General features: G+C 46.7%; 1 protein-coding gene across 1 annotated transcript in view; it reads right to left on the reverse strand.

Annotated features, from left to right (window-relative positions):
• The window catches only part of vn (membrane-bound neuregulin protein vein), a 148,574-nt gene that overhangs the window by 41,808 nt on the left and 93,747 nt on the right, over window positions 1–13,019 (reverse strand). Inside the window, exon 3 of the mRNA XM_089590743.1 lies at window positions 10,980–11,142. Coding sequence (XP_089446869.1) covers window positions 10,980–11,142 — 163 coding nt within the window. The remainder of the gene's footprint in view (window positions 1–10,979; window positions 11,143–13,019) is intronic.

Below are 13,019 nucleotides of genomic sequence, written 5' to 3' on the forward strand. Positions count from 1 at the left end.
GTTCGGAGCACTTTACCTACATCACGTTTCAATCTCTCAAGGCATTAGACTCTTTATCGTTGCTTACCAACTGCAGAACTTCCCCTTTTGAAAAGTATGAAAAACACAAATCTCCAGCCTCGCAGTGACGTTGAAGCGTCCGAGGCAGAAGATAGCTAACCGGGGGGGAGCAAATCGAGGGTAACGCCGACTTCCTTATCAATGTTCTCGGACGAAGAAACTTTCGGTGCCAATCTGGGGGCCAAAGACAAATCAAGGCGAGCGGAGGCCCCCGGGCGCGTTAAATCTCGATGAAAAATGGCCCTTTGATCTCGGGGGCGAGATAACCCGGGCGTCTCCGGCGTGTGTTAATCTCCGCGCGGTTACCCGCGAAACTTGCTGCTGACGCGAACAGTTTGGACCCGATTCGGACCCACCCACCCCAAAGTTGACGAGGGGGAAGGGTGCGACCAGTCACGCCCCCCGAAAACTTGCTCCTCGGGCCCTGCGAGGGTAAATTGTCGAGCGATTTCCCACGCCAGCCGCACGACGTGCAAATGCACCTCCTTCACTTTGACTTTGAATCATTTAACGAACCAAAGTGCCAGAACTACCAGCTATGTGTATCGAGACAGAGAGAGAGAGACGCTCAACTCCCTCCCGCGTAAGATCGCTCCGCACGAGCGAGCACCATGGCTTTTCCCAAGCTGCATTGGACAAAAAAAAGGGGGGGGGGCTTCCGCTACCACTCACCCCAAACTAGAGCTTTATTGGCTACATTGGAAAAACTATATATAACCGAAGCTCTGAGCGTTACATGGTCACTCTTTCATCGGGCACCTCTTTTCGAGCTTTTTTTTTTTCTTGTCAATTGCCTGTAGGTGTACGTATGCGCGAAGAACAAAGAAAAGACGGGAGGAGGGCGGGTAAAAGAAGAATCGAGGGGTGTGGAGTGCAGGGAGGTCCTCCAGAGAGGGCCTTGGCGCTGCACTTCTCGCGTGCTCGTTTCCGGGTACACATGTACATATACATCTTTTACCTCTTGGGGGAACGAAAACAGGGGGTAAAGTATTGGAAAGCCATACATATACATACATAATGTAGACACGAAAAGGTAGAGGGTGGGGGGGGGGCACTTGGCTTTTGGATGAAACGATTGCGAGATTATTTTGCGATGCCATTCGACGAGAGTAAAAGCGTCGGATTGGAGTGGCTGAGTAATCTTTCCCCCCCCTCCCCCAGCGCGCAGATATACTTGTAATGTAAAAGTGAATAGCTCAAAGGAACTAATAGCGGTAGAAAAAGTATGGGGATGAAAGCAAATAAATCACCGAGATGAATTAAAACCGGCGAATGATGGACATTGCGGGCCAAGATTGGAAAATTCGCTCGAGCGCGGGAATGACGAGCTCTCGGATTCGTTTTCGATGAAAGCTCCGGGCATCTTTCGGATATCGATACCACCACCACCGCCACTTTTATAAAAGGGAATAAGCTCGAAAGCTCGCTCTATGTGCACGGAGAAGTTGGAAGATGAGAAGAGGGAGAAGGGGCGCATGGAAGAAAATATATATGATCACAACGTGAACCACAATGATACACCTCCCGTTGGGGTAAACAATTGGAGCTGTATGTGTTTTTTTTTCACCAGTTGGTCTTGTCTTTTCAAAGAGACTCCACAAGGGTAGAACATTCCATTTGCGATTATCAAGACCCTGGGCAAAGCAAATAAATAGAGGTGGGGAAAAAAAAGCAGCAGGTGAAAGACCAAACTTCGAGTCAGAGAAAAAGAGCATCGAGTTTGAAAAAGAAAAGCGATCGCAGCTACCCGCAAACTCTCCCCCGATTTCTCGGTCGCTTCGCTAGAGGAGTACGGGTATAAGGGACACGTGCCGGGACGAATTTCCGCGAGTCCTGTGGGTTTTATTTTTCCTCCCGCATTTTCCATAAAACTTTGCGCTCAAAACGCGGCGAGAGCTTGCGGCGAGCTTTTTATTCATCGAGACCGGCAGATTTCATTCGGCCTGGCGGTTGCACCTCCAAGCCTATTTCACGGTCTGAGCATGATGAACTCGCGTGCCACCGATCATATATTATTTCCCTTTCCATCTCACGAGCTACGGCTGTCTGTCTCGTTTCCGCTGATACCGATACCCTTTCCCAGCGTGACTCCTCCGTCGTCCCGTATTTTTACTTTCCCCCATCGCTGACGAGCCGAGCAAGAAGGTTACTGGTATACGTGCACCTGTTTTACCGTACATCGGATATTCTTTGCCATACGCTAACGATATCGGAAGCTCCTGTTTTGCACTCACCAGTCAGTTTATTCTGGATGAAGAAAAAAAGAAAGAAAGAAAGAAGCTTCGTCTTACCGCTCATTTAGCGACGAACTCGCGCCAACGTGAAAATTAACCATCGAAGCGAGCGTCGAGTTTGTAAGGAATCGCTGGGGGGCTTTGCCAACAAGTGACAACAAGTACCAAAGTGATTCGTTTACAAATTGAAAGACGCCCGGCAAACTCTTTCATGTAACAGCGTTTGTCGGGAGCAAAGAGCCAACAAGACGCGGAAGGCAGAACGACACGCGTAAAGAGGGGGGGGGGAGTACGTTAGAATCTCCGCGGAAACTTTGAGGAAATTCTCGCGTTCGAGCTTGGGAATAATTAAATTTCCCGGTCGCGAGGAAGTAGGCGAGGCTTGGCAGGTATGAGTCACTTACGCACACTTCTTGTATCGCTTTTGCAGTACAACAAATAGTACAATATATTGTGTAAAAAAAAAGGGACCCTACACAAAAATTGTCACAAAATAAGTAGGATCACGTAATGTACGTACGTACATGGGTTGGTTGACACAGAGCGCAGCTTTGTCTCTTGGTGTCCGACTGTTGCACCGTTTGTCGTACCCCTACATCAGTTATGCAAGAGACGCAAGGTACAGGGTGAGGGGGGGGGGGTTAAGGCAGGCAATAATCGTCCCAAGTTACGCGAGGATTTCGCTAATTGTGTGTGGCATCAGAGAGTTTAAGGCATCCCGTGCCCTCCCTCCTTTGTGCTCGCGCTGAATTATTGTCCAAAGTATTTTCCAAGGAGCGGAAGGAGGGGTGGGGGAGTGAATGTAAATGTTTGCGCGCGCGCAAGGGCGTAACGACAATGGCGCGGTCGAGGCATGTGCTCTGTGTACAGTGGCTGTTCATCACTCGAGATTATGTCGTTAGTTGGCGCGATACCGCCACAGCTGCTGGCGGAATGTGGTAGGGATTCTTGTGATTTTTTTTCGCTACTCCCGCGAATGATGATTCATCGCGAGTCCACTTTGCACCCCGTAATATTGTCCTTTGCTTATTTAGCGAAGAATTATGTAGATACAAGGATTGAAGCGATGGACATAAACTTCGTTTGATACAGCCTCTATTTGATCTCCGGGAAACAAGGTGCTAACTTGGAGGGTATTTTTTTATTCAACCTCATGTAGTGCTAGTGCTCCTGTGTGTTCGCTCGAGATGGAAAACTAAAATAGTAATTGAGGACATAAATATATTCATTGAACCATGTTATCTTGCTTTGAAGTACAAAAGTTTTAAGCTTGATAAACAGGAAATTGTCCTAGAACTGGTGTACTTTCAGTAATCCCAACTAAAGGATACAAAAAACAATGAAAATGATTAGTTTTTGTCTCTGTAAGTTCCACTTTCACGCTCCATGGTAATTCAAATTCCATTTGAAAAATCCAATCTGCATTCCCACCTCTTATTCATACGGTGGAAGGCACATATTTACCTATTTCGAATTCAGAATACCAAGACGTATTGAGAGAGGGAAAAAAAAGAAGGAGAAGAAGGAGCTATTGAAGGATAACGTCTCTTCCGCCGCTACGTATTTTCCCGATGGAAAGCGAATTCAACAGGCTTTTCCCTGGAATCTCCAAATCCTTCCTTCCCCGGCCAAAGTTACTCAAAAGCTTAGTAATTTAGTGAAAACCTTTTGAGCGCTAAAAGCACTGTGTTTACGACCTCACCCCAATTTTTTTTTCTCCCTCAAAGCGTGGAAATTATCGGCCCGTTAACACACAGCGTCACCCACGATTTTCCAACGGAGCAGCAGGAAAAAGTAAATTCAAATAAACAAGAATCAAGTGGCCGGAAAATATCTCACGCTTGATAATTATAATGGACCACACGCCGAGCGCGGATGAAGGAAAACGCATTACCCCATCGTAATGGGAAAAAATATGAATCATTGGCGGGAGAAAGAAATAAAGGAAAATTTAAAAAACAACCGACGATTTATTAAAAACGCCCCCCCTTTGAGTTTATCGCGGCGTTTGATGTTGCGATAAAGCCCGGCAATATCGGCACACTCGCAAGCTCAAATTCATACACCCTCCCTATGCGCGTATACTTTTTACCGCGAATGACGCGGGATTTACAGCCACTTTTTTTTCTCCCTCTCTCGTAATACACCATTTCAACCCCGACGCGGATGAATAATAATAAATAATCGTTATGTGCGCGAACGCGGTGGCTGATGAAATTAGTGCAGGACCGTGTCGCGTATATACCCGCGAGACTTAGAAAGGCCATTAGCGCTTATTAATTCAAAACGATGGACCCACCCAAGCAACTATTGGACGCGGGAGTGTGTGTGTGTCAATTAACGCCCTCCCGCGATGCTAATTAGTCATACCTACCTACGGTCAAGTTTATCGAAAACCCTCATTACACCCGGAGTACCGTTGGAGCACTCGATTTAACGAAGAGCGCATTTATACGATTCGGATCACGGCTTTGAATGTCCCCTTTTTTTATTTTTGTTTTAACGGAGTACATGTACATCACAAAACGAGCAACGATATTACTACGGACGCTCGTTAAAATATGGATTGTACGGGGGGTTTTGATGGGCGGATTTTTCCCCTGGTTTACGAGGGCGCGAGCAATGAAACCCGGAAACACGATAATACACTCTAATTGCAGCTCGGAAGGGAGCGTTTATATACAAATGTGCGCGTAGTTTTACGGACGAGCTCGAGCGAGGGGTAATATTTGTGCGGATCGTCACGCGCGGTGATTCACGAGCTCGGATCATCGCAGTTTCTCCTTTGTGCGGGAAATGTTTGCATTTCACTCAGCCTAACGGGTAAATGGGGGACAAATTACATTGCGAAAGCCGAAAAACCCTGCAACGAAAGGGGAGGAAAGAAGGGAAATGGGGGAAAAGCGCGGTAACCTGCTTTTTGGCCGTGTGCGATCGGGGCGCAGAGATCCCGCGCGGGAGTACCATATGAAAGAGCGTGGGGCAAAAGGCCAGCGGTGTGTGTGCTGTGGCAAAAAGGCCGAAATAACCCCTTTGACGGAATTTTTCCATGCCAGTTGGGGGAAAAAAAAATCTCCCTTGGATTGGCCGGTGAATTCGCAAATCGGAGCAATATGCAAGGCGTTGGACTGACTCCAAAAGCGCATCGTTCGAAATCGCCCAGAGAGACGGATTGGAGAAAGAGTAGCGGAACAGGTGCACGCCGAGGCGCCGCTAAGTAAAGGTCACGTGTATGCTCTTTTCTTCCGTAGTAAAGGGCAAAGGGGCGACTTAATCGCGTTTGGCCGCTGGCCAGCTCCGCAAACGTCTACGCTCGGCCCCTAGGGTACATATATATATACTCTACCTACAGGCGCTTTCCCGCATTGTACTCCCGCGTTTGTTGATTGCTCGATTGGACCATCTCTCGTTTTTGTTACAATTTTTCTTTTTTTTTTTTCTTTCTTTTTTTTTTTAGGGGGAGGAAAAACAGCCGTCAAACGAAGCGAGGGCCCGTTGCCCCTTTCCGGTTCTACCGCCTCAAGCGAAGAGGATCGAGATATGAACGGATGCTGCTGTACACGGGGTGTTTTATATCCTTTTTTTTTTTGTTTCCCTTCTTCATCGGTTCTCTTAACAAGCCAGTGCTTATTGAAAGCTGCCGTTGCTTGTTTTTTTTTTTTTTTTTTTTTTTTTATTGCAGAGGAAAGAAAAGTTGTGAAAAGTGGCGGGAGAACGGAGAGGGTCGTTTCTTTTAGCGAAAATGGATGGAACGAAGAGGGGGTGGGGAAGGAGCCGGGAGATTAATTGTTCGCGTAGTTTCTTCGCTCTTTGCTTTCACGTTTTTCACCCCTGCAATATTTACGGGGATAACATTTCGTGCGTGTAATTTTTTTTTTTTTTTTTTTCGGAAGAGGGCTCGTGTGCTCGGATGATTAAACGAAGCTGGATGTCGGTTTCAGCTGCAGAGGAGGGTTATTCGAGGAATTAATCCACACGACGAACAAATGAAGCAATCAGTTGCGAGATCTCGAGGATATTACGCAACGATTATTACGTGAGGCACGTCGATTTGCTTCGTAGATGGGAATCCAAGGGTGTTTTGGATTTGCCGTACTTTGGCGCAATGTTCATTACATCCCCATATTGGGTTTACCAAAGTAGGGAGAAATTGATGAAGATGAAGCGAAAAAAGAGCGCGTGAGTCGGCTAAAACGTATTTCGGTATTTTTTCCATGCAGGGTATTAAAATTAAAATGACGTTGAAGCGCAGTACGGGCTGGAAAGGTGATTAAAAGAGCTTCAAAGACATGCGGGCCGGCAAGTGCCCATAAAGTCTCGAGTTTATTTTTCATTTGGGGCCAAAAAAAAGGGCAAGGATCGCGTTTATGTTTCATGAAAAATCTCGAAAAAAAGCTCAATGTTAATCTTGATTTTTTTTTCCTCCCCCATTCAACTTTCACAGACGACATTAAAATGCCGAGCAAAACTGGCGACATGACGAGCTTACGCGCGGAAATTGAAAAAGAGAACAAAAGCCACTAATGGCGCGGGATGCGAAAGCCCCCTTAAATAGATTACGGGGAGCATCGTGCGAGCTGAAAAAGCTCTCGAGGGCGGATTATGACGCGTTACGGCGTGGATTTCCCATTACATCAATGCGCGACGCCCCGTCTCTTCACAAAATACCATCTCCGATGGATATTTCCACTGAATGAAAGGAAAAACCTAACTGGACAAATATTTCGTTACTATCGAGCAAAAGAAAAAAAGCTCCCAAATATCCCAGTAATGCGGAACAATCCATCCCTCGCGTCCATCCATCACGGGCCGTGTAAATAAATCTTTCGATATTATCAAAGGGAGCAGATAAAAAAACGTGCGACTGCAGGCGAAAAACAAGTGCAACGGGGGAGCTTTGGGCATTCCAGCCACAGGCAATGTTCATCCCCCAGACGGGTGGGCGATACTCCTCCCGCTGCTCTCACTTTACGATCCGCCAGTCCGTTAGCTCCTCCTTTTTTTTTAACTTTATTTTCTACTGGGGCTTTTATCCCCCTCCCCACTACCCCCTTTGGACGCTTATCACGGCGGGGGAAGGGGCCGATCGGTCGTAGGTAAGCTTTTTATCTGCCCATGTCGCGGAGAAAGAGCAGCGCGAGGGCTTCCGGAGTTCGAGTTGTGCGGAAGCACGTAGCGAATATAATAACCGGCCAACCCCACACACCCACCCTCTCTGGGGGTTGCATGCACTGCCAAGCTACCCCGACAAACAGAGGATGCGCGTACATGAAAAAAATCGGGGATAGAGCCGAGGATTTCAAGTAGAAAGTAAAAGTTACTGCGATGTCTGACCATACTCGGGTTACTCTACTTAATATGATGACAGTGGTTCTTTTTTGCTCGAGTACTCATTTTTGCGGTGATGTCGGGTAGTTGATTGAAAAATAGAGCTTGGTAAGAAATACATTTTGGGACGAAAACAGTCTATATAAATATACGTAAGAAATGAGAACGAGCCGGAAGGTGTAGGAAGGGGCAAAACGAGAATCATGGGAGAGGAGCAGTGGGAGGGAATTCTGAATAATTCGGCGCTCGCCCGGGGGGTAAATTATATGTTTTGCGGGGAGGGAGTAGTTCGTTTGCAGCGGTGCCGACAACGCCGGAGAGGCCACGATGTCCGGCTGCAATATAATGGCCACCCCCGTGCAGCTTTCCCCGGAGCAGAATCCTATTTTGCGTAAATCTGCATTCGACCTCCGCTTATTCCGCGTCTATCTCCTCTTTCTCCTTTTTTTTTTTTTTTTTTTTTTTTTTTTTTCATCATCCTCTACCGTTCGGTCGCGGTGCGGCCTGGGGAATTCCCGCAGCTTGAAATATATTTATCGCCTCGAGAACGCGCCGGCCCCGGGCGTATGCAAATCTTGACTCTTGCTCCTGCGCTTTTTTTTTTTTTTTATCACTTTCGACGTCCCCCCGTTTTTTCTCTCTTTCGCTTTCGATATCACGCAGTGGTATTGTTAGCATTTGCAGTAAGCGGTGTTGCGAGCGACCGAGATCAGGGGAAGGGGGGGGGGGGGGGAATAAAAATGTCCGGAGCCGATAAATAGAGAGAGATCAGGACCAGATCGAGTCCCTTCATGGCGTGGCTGCGTTATCGATGTAATAATGCATTTTTGGTCATTTTTACCCCTGCGTTTTATCGATTTCAATTGAATTTTTTTTTCGTTATTTTAATGAACCTCCGAAAAACGATAAAGCATCGTTATGCATATTAAAGGTTCTTGATGAGTCCCGTGTGTCATCAAACTGTTCCGCATCGTAATTTTGCAGTTTAATTATTTTACGTGTTAGCGCGTACGGTTTTAATTAAAACTACTGTTTTTCGAAACATAAAAAAAAAAAAGGTACGGTGTCACACGCCTGCATCGTGCTTTATTCGTATTAAAATTTTTGCTTCAAATTGCTTTAATTCTAATTTAAAGTGAATGTGCATAGGGTAAAACAAAAGCTCCCTCCATTATATAAAACTAATTAAGTTTGGTACAAGGTTCTTGAACGAAAATTCGTGCCTTCAAAGGATTTGTAGCGTAAAAAACAAAAAAAAAAAAAAAACAAAGACAAACGTCTGAGTATGAAGGCACGAAGGTACGAGTCGAAAACTAAACTAAACAAAGTTCATAAAGGCATGAAGACTGCAGGAGCAGCGAGAGAAAGTACAGTCGCGACGAAAAGATGCATAAAGAGGGAGGGAGATAGAGCACGTGGCTAATATATTATACGCCCAGCTGTACGTGTGTATACATGTATACACCTATAGAGAAGCTCGGGGTACGTTCACCGTATAGCTGCTATGCCACGGTCTATACGTGACCTGCGCCTCAATGGTACAAGTCAGCGTTTGATCAGCCGAGCATATGCATCCACTGTACACTCCGTGCGCGCGTACACGAACCACCTGAATGTGACATGTTTACCATCGCTGCTTTGAATGCACTACTTTTCTATCGTGCCACTGGCCAGGCAAGAGACACACACACACACACACACACACACACACAGGGAAGGGGACGGCTTTGTTATATGCAGTAGATACGCCGAAAGGGGCGCTTCTGCTTTTCATTATGTGCCCCTCGGCCGCGTCTTTTGGTCTCCATCCGGACACGCGGCTGACCCCTTCCTCGGAATTCCCCCCACTCCCCTTTTGTCGCGACCCCAACAATAGTTCAAGCGGAAGCTGCGTCGGGCAGAAAAAAATTTAATTTTTTAATTACACTTCACCCAGCCACCTCCGCCGCGTCCCGCCCTACGGGCACTTTGGCGTTATTAAAGCGGCCGATGATGAAAATTACCCATCGGCTCTCTCTCTCTCTTCCCTCCTATTTTTCGCGCCGCGGTCATTAAAATCACGACATATCGGACCGGCATTATTAAATTTGTCCGCGCATTGTGAAGCTGATGCTCCCCGCGACTCTATTTAATCCACCGTAAATGAAAATAAAAGAAAAAGACTTTCGAAAACTTTCTTCGTTAAGTTTTTCAATTTGCAAAGTAATCTGCATAATGACGCGTCCTCGGTTGTGTATTATACTCCGCGGGTGATTTGTATTGTACGTAGACCCACGGACCGCCGGTTATAAATAAGCCCGATCGATTCTCCGTAATTAGCCACAGAGGGACCCGGAGTTGAAAATAACGCGGCCAAAGCCAACCGAGTTGGACTCGAAAAAAAAAAAAAAAAGATACCACCAGCTCCTTGGCACTTTCTAATTACCCGGACGGTCCCTTATCGGCTCGGCGACGGGGGTGTGGGGGGCTATCATCTAAAAATCATCAGGCCACCCGAAGCGGCGTTCTTTTACAGATTTACGCGAGCCCAGCTTTTTACGAGGGACAAGCCGCGGAAATTGCCGTCCCGAGGATTCGCCGACGACAGCTAGGGAAGCTTCCGTCGGGCGGGGGACGTGATACGCGACGCTGATGGTACGGAGGGAGGAGGGCTTTTAAACTAATTGCGTGGATGGTCCTGCGGTGAAGACTCCGTCGGGATCAACTTTCTTTTTTTCCGCGCTAGGGTTTATCGGAGACGAAGGTCCTCTCCTTCTTCTAGTGCTGATGACATCGGAGTCGTGTCCGCCACATACCTCTAGCGTATCAGGATGTTTGCACAGCGAGCTCCTTGGATGATTGAAAATCTCACCAAGGTAAAATCAATGTGCAAGTGCATGAAAAAAAAAAAAAAAAAAAAAAAAGAAAGAAAGAAAACTTGGAGCCAAATGGAATTTTAAAAGCACCTCATCCTGCGACACCTACATGTAAATACTAGGAGTGTCCTCAGGGCGGTGGCAACTTTTTTTTCAAAAGCAAAGTCCGTAAAGTCAGCTCACGTGGCTCCGGCTAAATGGCAAAAGGGTATAGCTCGGCAGACATTTGCATTCACAAACAAGCACTCGTTCCCGTTCTGGGTGCCATTATCTCAAAGAGTACGGAGGAACGAGAGTTCGGGGTAGAAAAAACCAAAAGTGTAGGAGGAAAGGGGGCCCCGGCAGGTGGCCGACAAAGTGCAAGTGGAGGAAGCACCGTTGCGTGGCCAAGTGCCCCAACCCTATGTGTATACATCCACGTGCATGCAAATTATATATATACATATACATGTGTGTGTTTACACGTGCAAGTTAGATATGTGTGTGTGTATCAGTGGCTTACCGTTTGTGTTGGATCCGAAGACCTCTTCGCGGTTGCAAAGGAACTCCGTCCTTAAGCCAGTGCACTCTCGGAGGTGGCGAGCCCCTCGTTCGACACACGAGCTTAACTCTGTCCCGGTACCTCGCCACTGAGTCTCTCAGCTCGGATAACGTGACTTCTCGCACTGAAACATCAAAGCAAACACACCGAATGCTCCTTTACTTTGCTTTACTTTGCCTCGCTCTCTCTACTTTCTACCACGCCTATTTGCGTCTCCTTGCCATTTCCTCCATGCACACATACGAATACACACCGTTGTTGGGCCCTTTGCTTTTTTTGCCGTGGCATGTAGCTGCCAGCTGGCAGACAATTAACTACGCCCGGTATTATTGCTCGGCTCCTCCGATATGCATCGATCAACTTTGTTCCCCTGACCCAGCTGCTATTTTTTTTTTTAACGAGGCCCGTGTAGTTGAAAAAAAGGGGTGGAGAGGGGAAAAAAAGGAAAAGTAGCTGCCTACCACTCGAGCGGGCAGGTGCGCCTCTCGCTTTTGCAATGGCGTGATAAGGGATGCTTTACGTCGAGGAGACTGACAACGATATTACTCCCGAGGACGTACAGAGGGTGCGGGGCAGTAATACACCTACACGTCCTCCCCCTCCCTGCACCACGAACGTTGCGCCGAGCAAGCGTTTTGGGACAGCTTTAATTTCAAGCCACGATTCCGGAGCTTCGCTTTTGCCCCTCTTCCTTTTTCCCGTTGTTTAAGAGCTTTTCTGACCCCACCCCACCCCTTGGGTACGTATCGTGCAGTGCGCTGCACCCTCTCTCCCCCCCCTTTCTTTCGAGTCGATAAAATTGATCGCTCGGTAGGCAGATGGGATGTATTTCGAGCTTGCAAGCTCCACGGCGCGCGAAAATAACAACCGGGTAGAATGTATAACGGGAACGGTGGTGCAAGATAATTGAACGTATTATTAGTTAACGCTGATTTCATGAATTTTGCTTCGCGTGTTTTACTCCTACCGGGAATTTGGTTTTCACTATGTTTCGTGCTCGCGTTTCGGTGGTTATTTATCGGCTTTTCCGAAATATCCAGCTCAATTGGATGGAAATTCCTTGAGCTGCGCTTTGATCAACTCAATCACGTAAGTACAGAGTTTATTACCATTCGTACATCCACCACTATATATTTGGATATACATTTGCATCATAGACTTATTGATCGTTATACGCGTGGCTGAGCTCGATGCTCCGATGATTAAAAAAAAAAAAAAAAAAAAAAAAAAAAAAAAAAAAAAAAATTTTAAGCCATGTTTTTCATCACCAAAGCCGATGATCCGCCTAGACTTCATTTTCTGAAAAAATTGGAGCTTATAGGCTCCAATTTTTCCTGAAAATACATTGTTTGCGAATTACAGCTTTAAAAGCCCACTCTGCAAAATTTGCGTTACACCACGCTTCTTTCGACCTACATCCGATGAAATTGTTTGGAAAACCTGGTGTAAAAAAGCAGTGTGCAAGAACCAAAACGCAATTTAAACTTTTTCAAATCGCAGTAGCAACGAAGATACGAAAGAAACTGCGTCGATTCGATCGAATAAAGTTTGATCGTTACCCTCGCAAGCGCTCAGTTGCGTTTTTCCTCGGAACGCATGAAAAAAAAAAATCGACACCAAGAAAAAAAAAAAGAAAAAAACAACGTCGACAAACAAGATGGAAATCCATATCTTTCGGCGCTCCGGAAAATACCACCGATACGGAGCAGCCCTTATCTTGCCTCCGCTTGATTATCATCGAGAAATTCTTCCCGAGGCTACCCTCCCACGGCCTCGCTTCTCCAAGTAGATTGAAGAAAAACATCCCCGCTACGCGAGAGACCATCATATCTCCGGCCGTGATTTTCCCGGGAATACACGCAGCTGTCTTTGCTCTCCGCGTTAAAATCAAGATTGGGTGGGCGAGCGAAATGACTAGCGCGCAGAGGGATGAAATTAAGCTAACATTGGTATAATGAGATTTCACGTAAACGCTGAGATTACTCGGGTAGGACGACGGAG

The sequence above is a fragment of the Copidosoma floridanum genome, unplaced genomic scaffold, assembly GCF_036245765.1.
Source record: "Copidosoma floridanum isolate Cflo_tuat_1 unplaced genomic scaffold, Cflo_Japanese_pri ptg000013l, whole genome shotgun sequence".
Lineage (NCBI taxonomy): Eukaryota > Metazoa > Arthropoda > Insecta > Hymenoptera > Encyrtidae > Copidosoma > Copidosoma floridanum.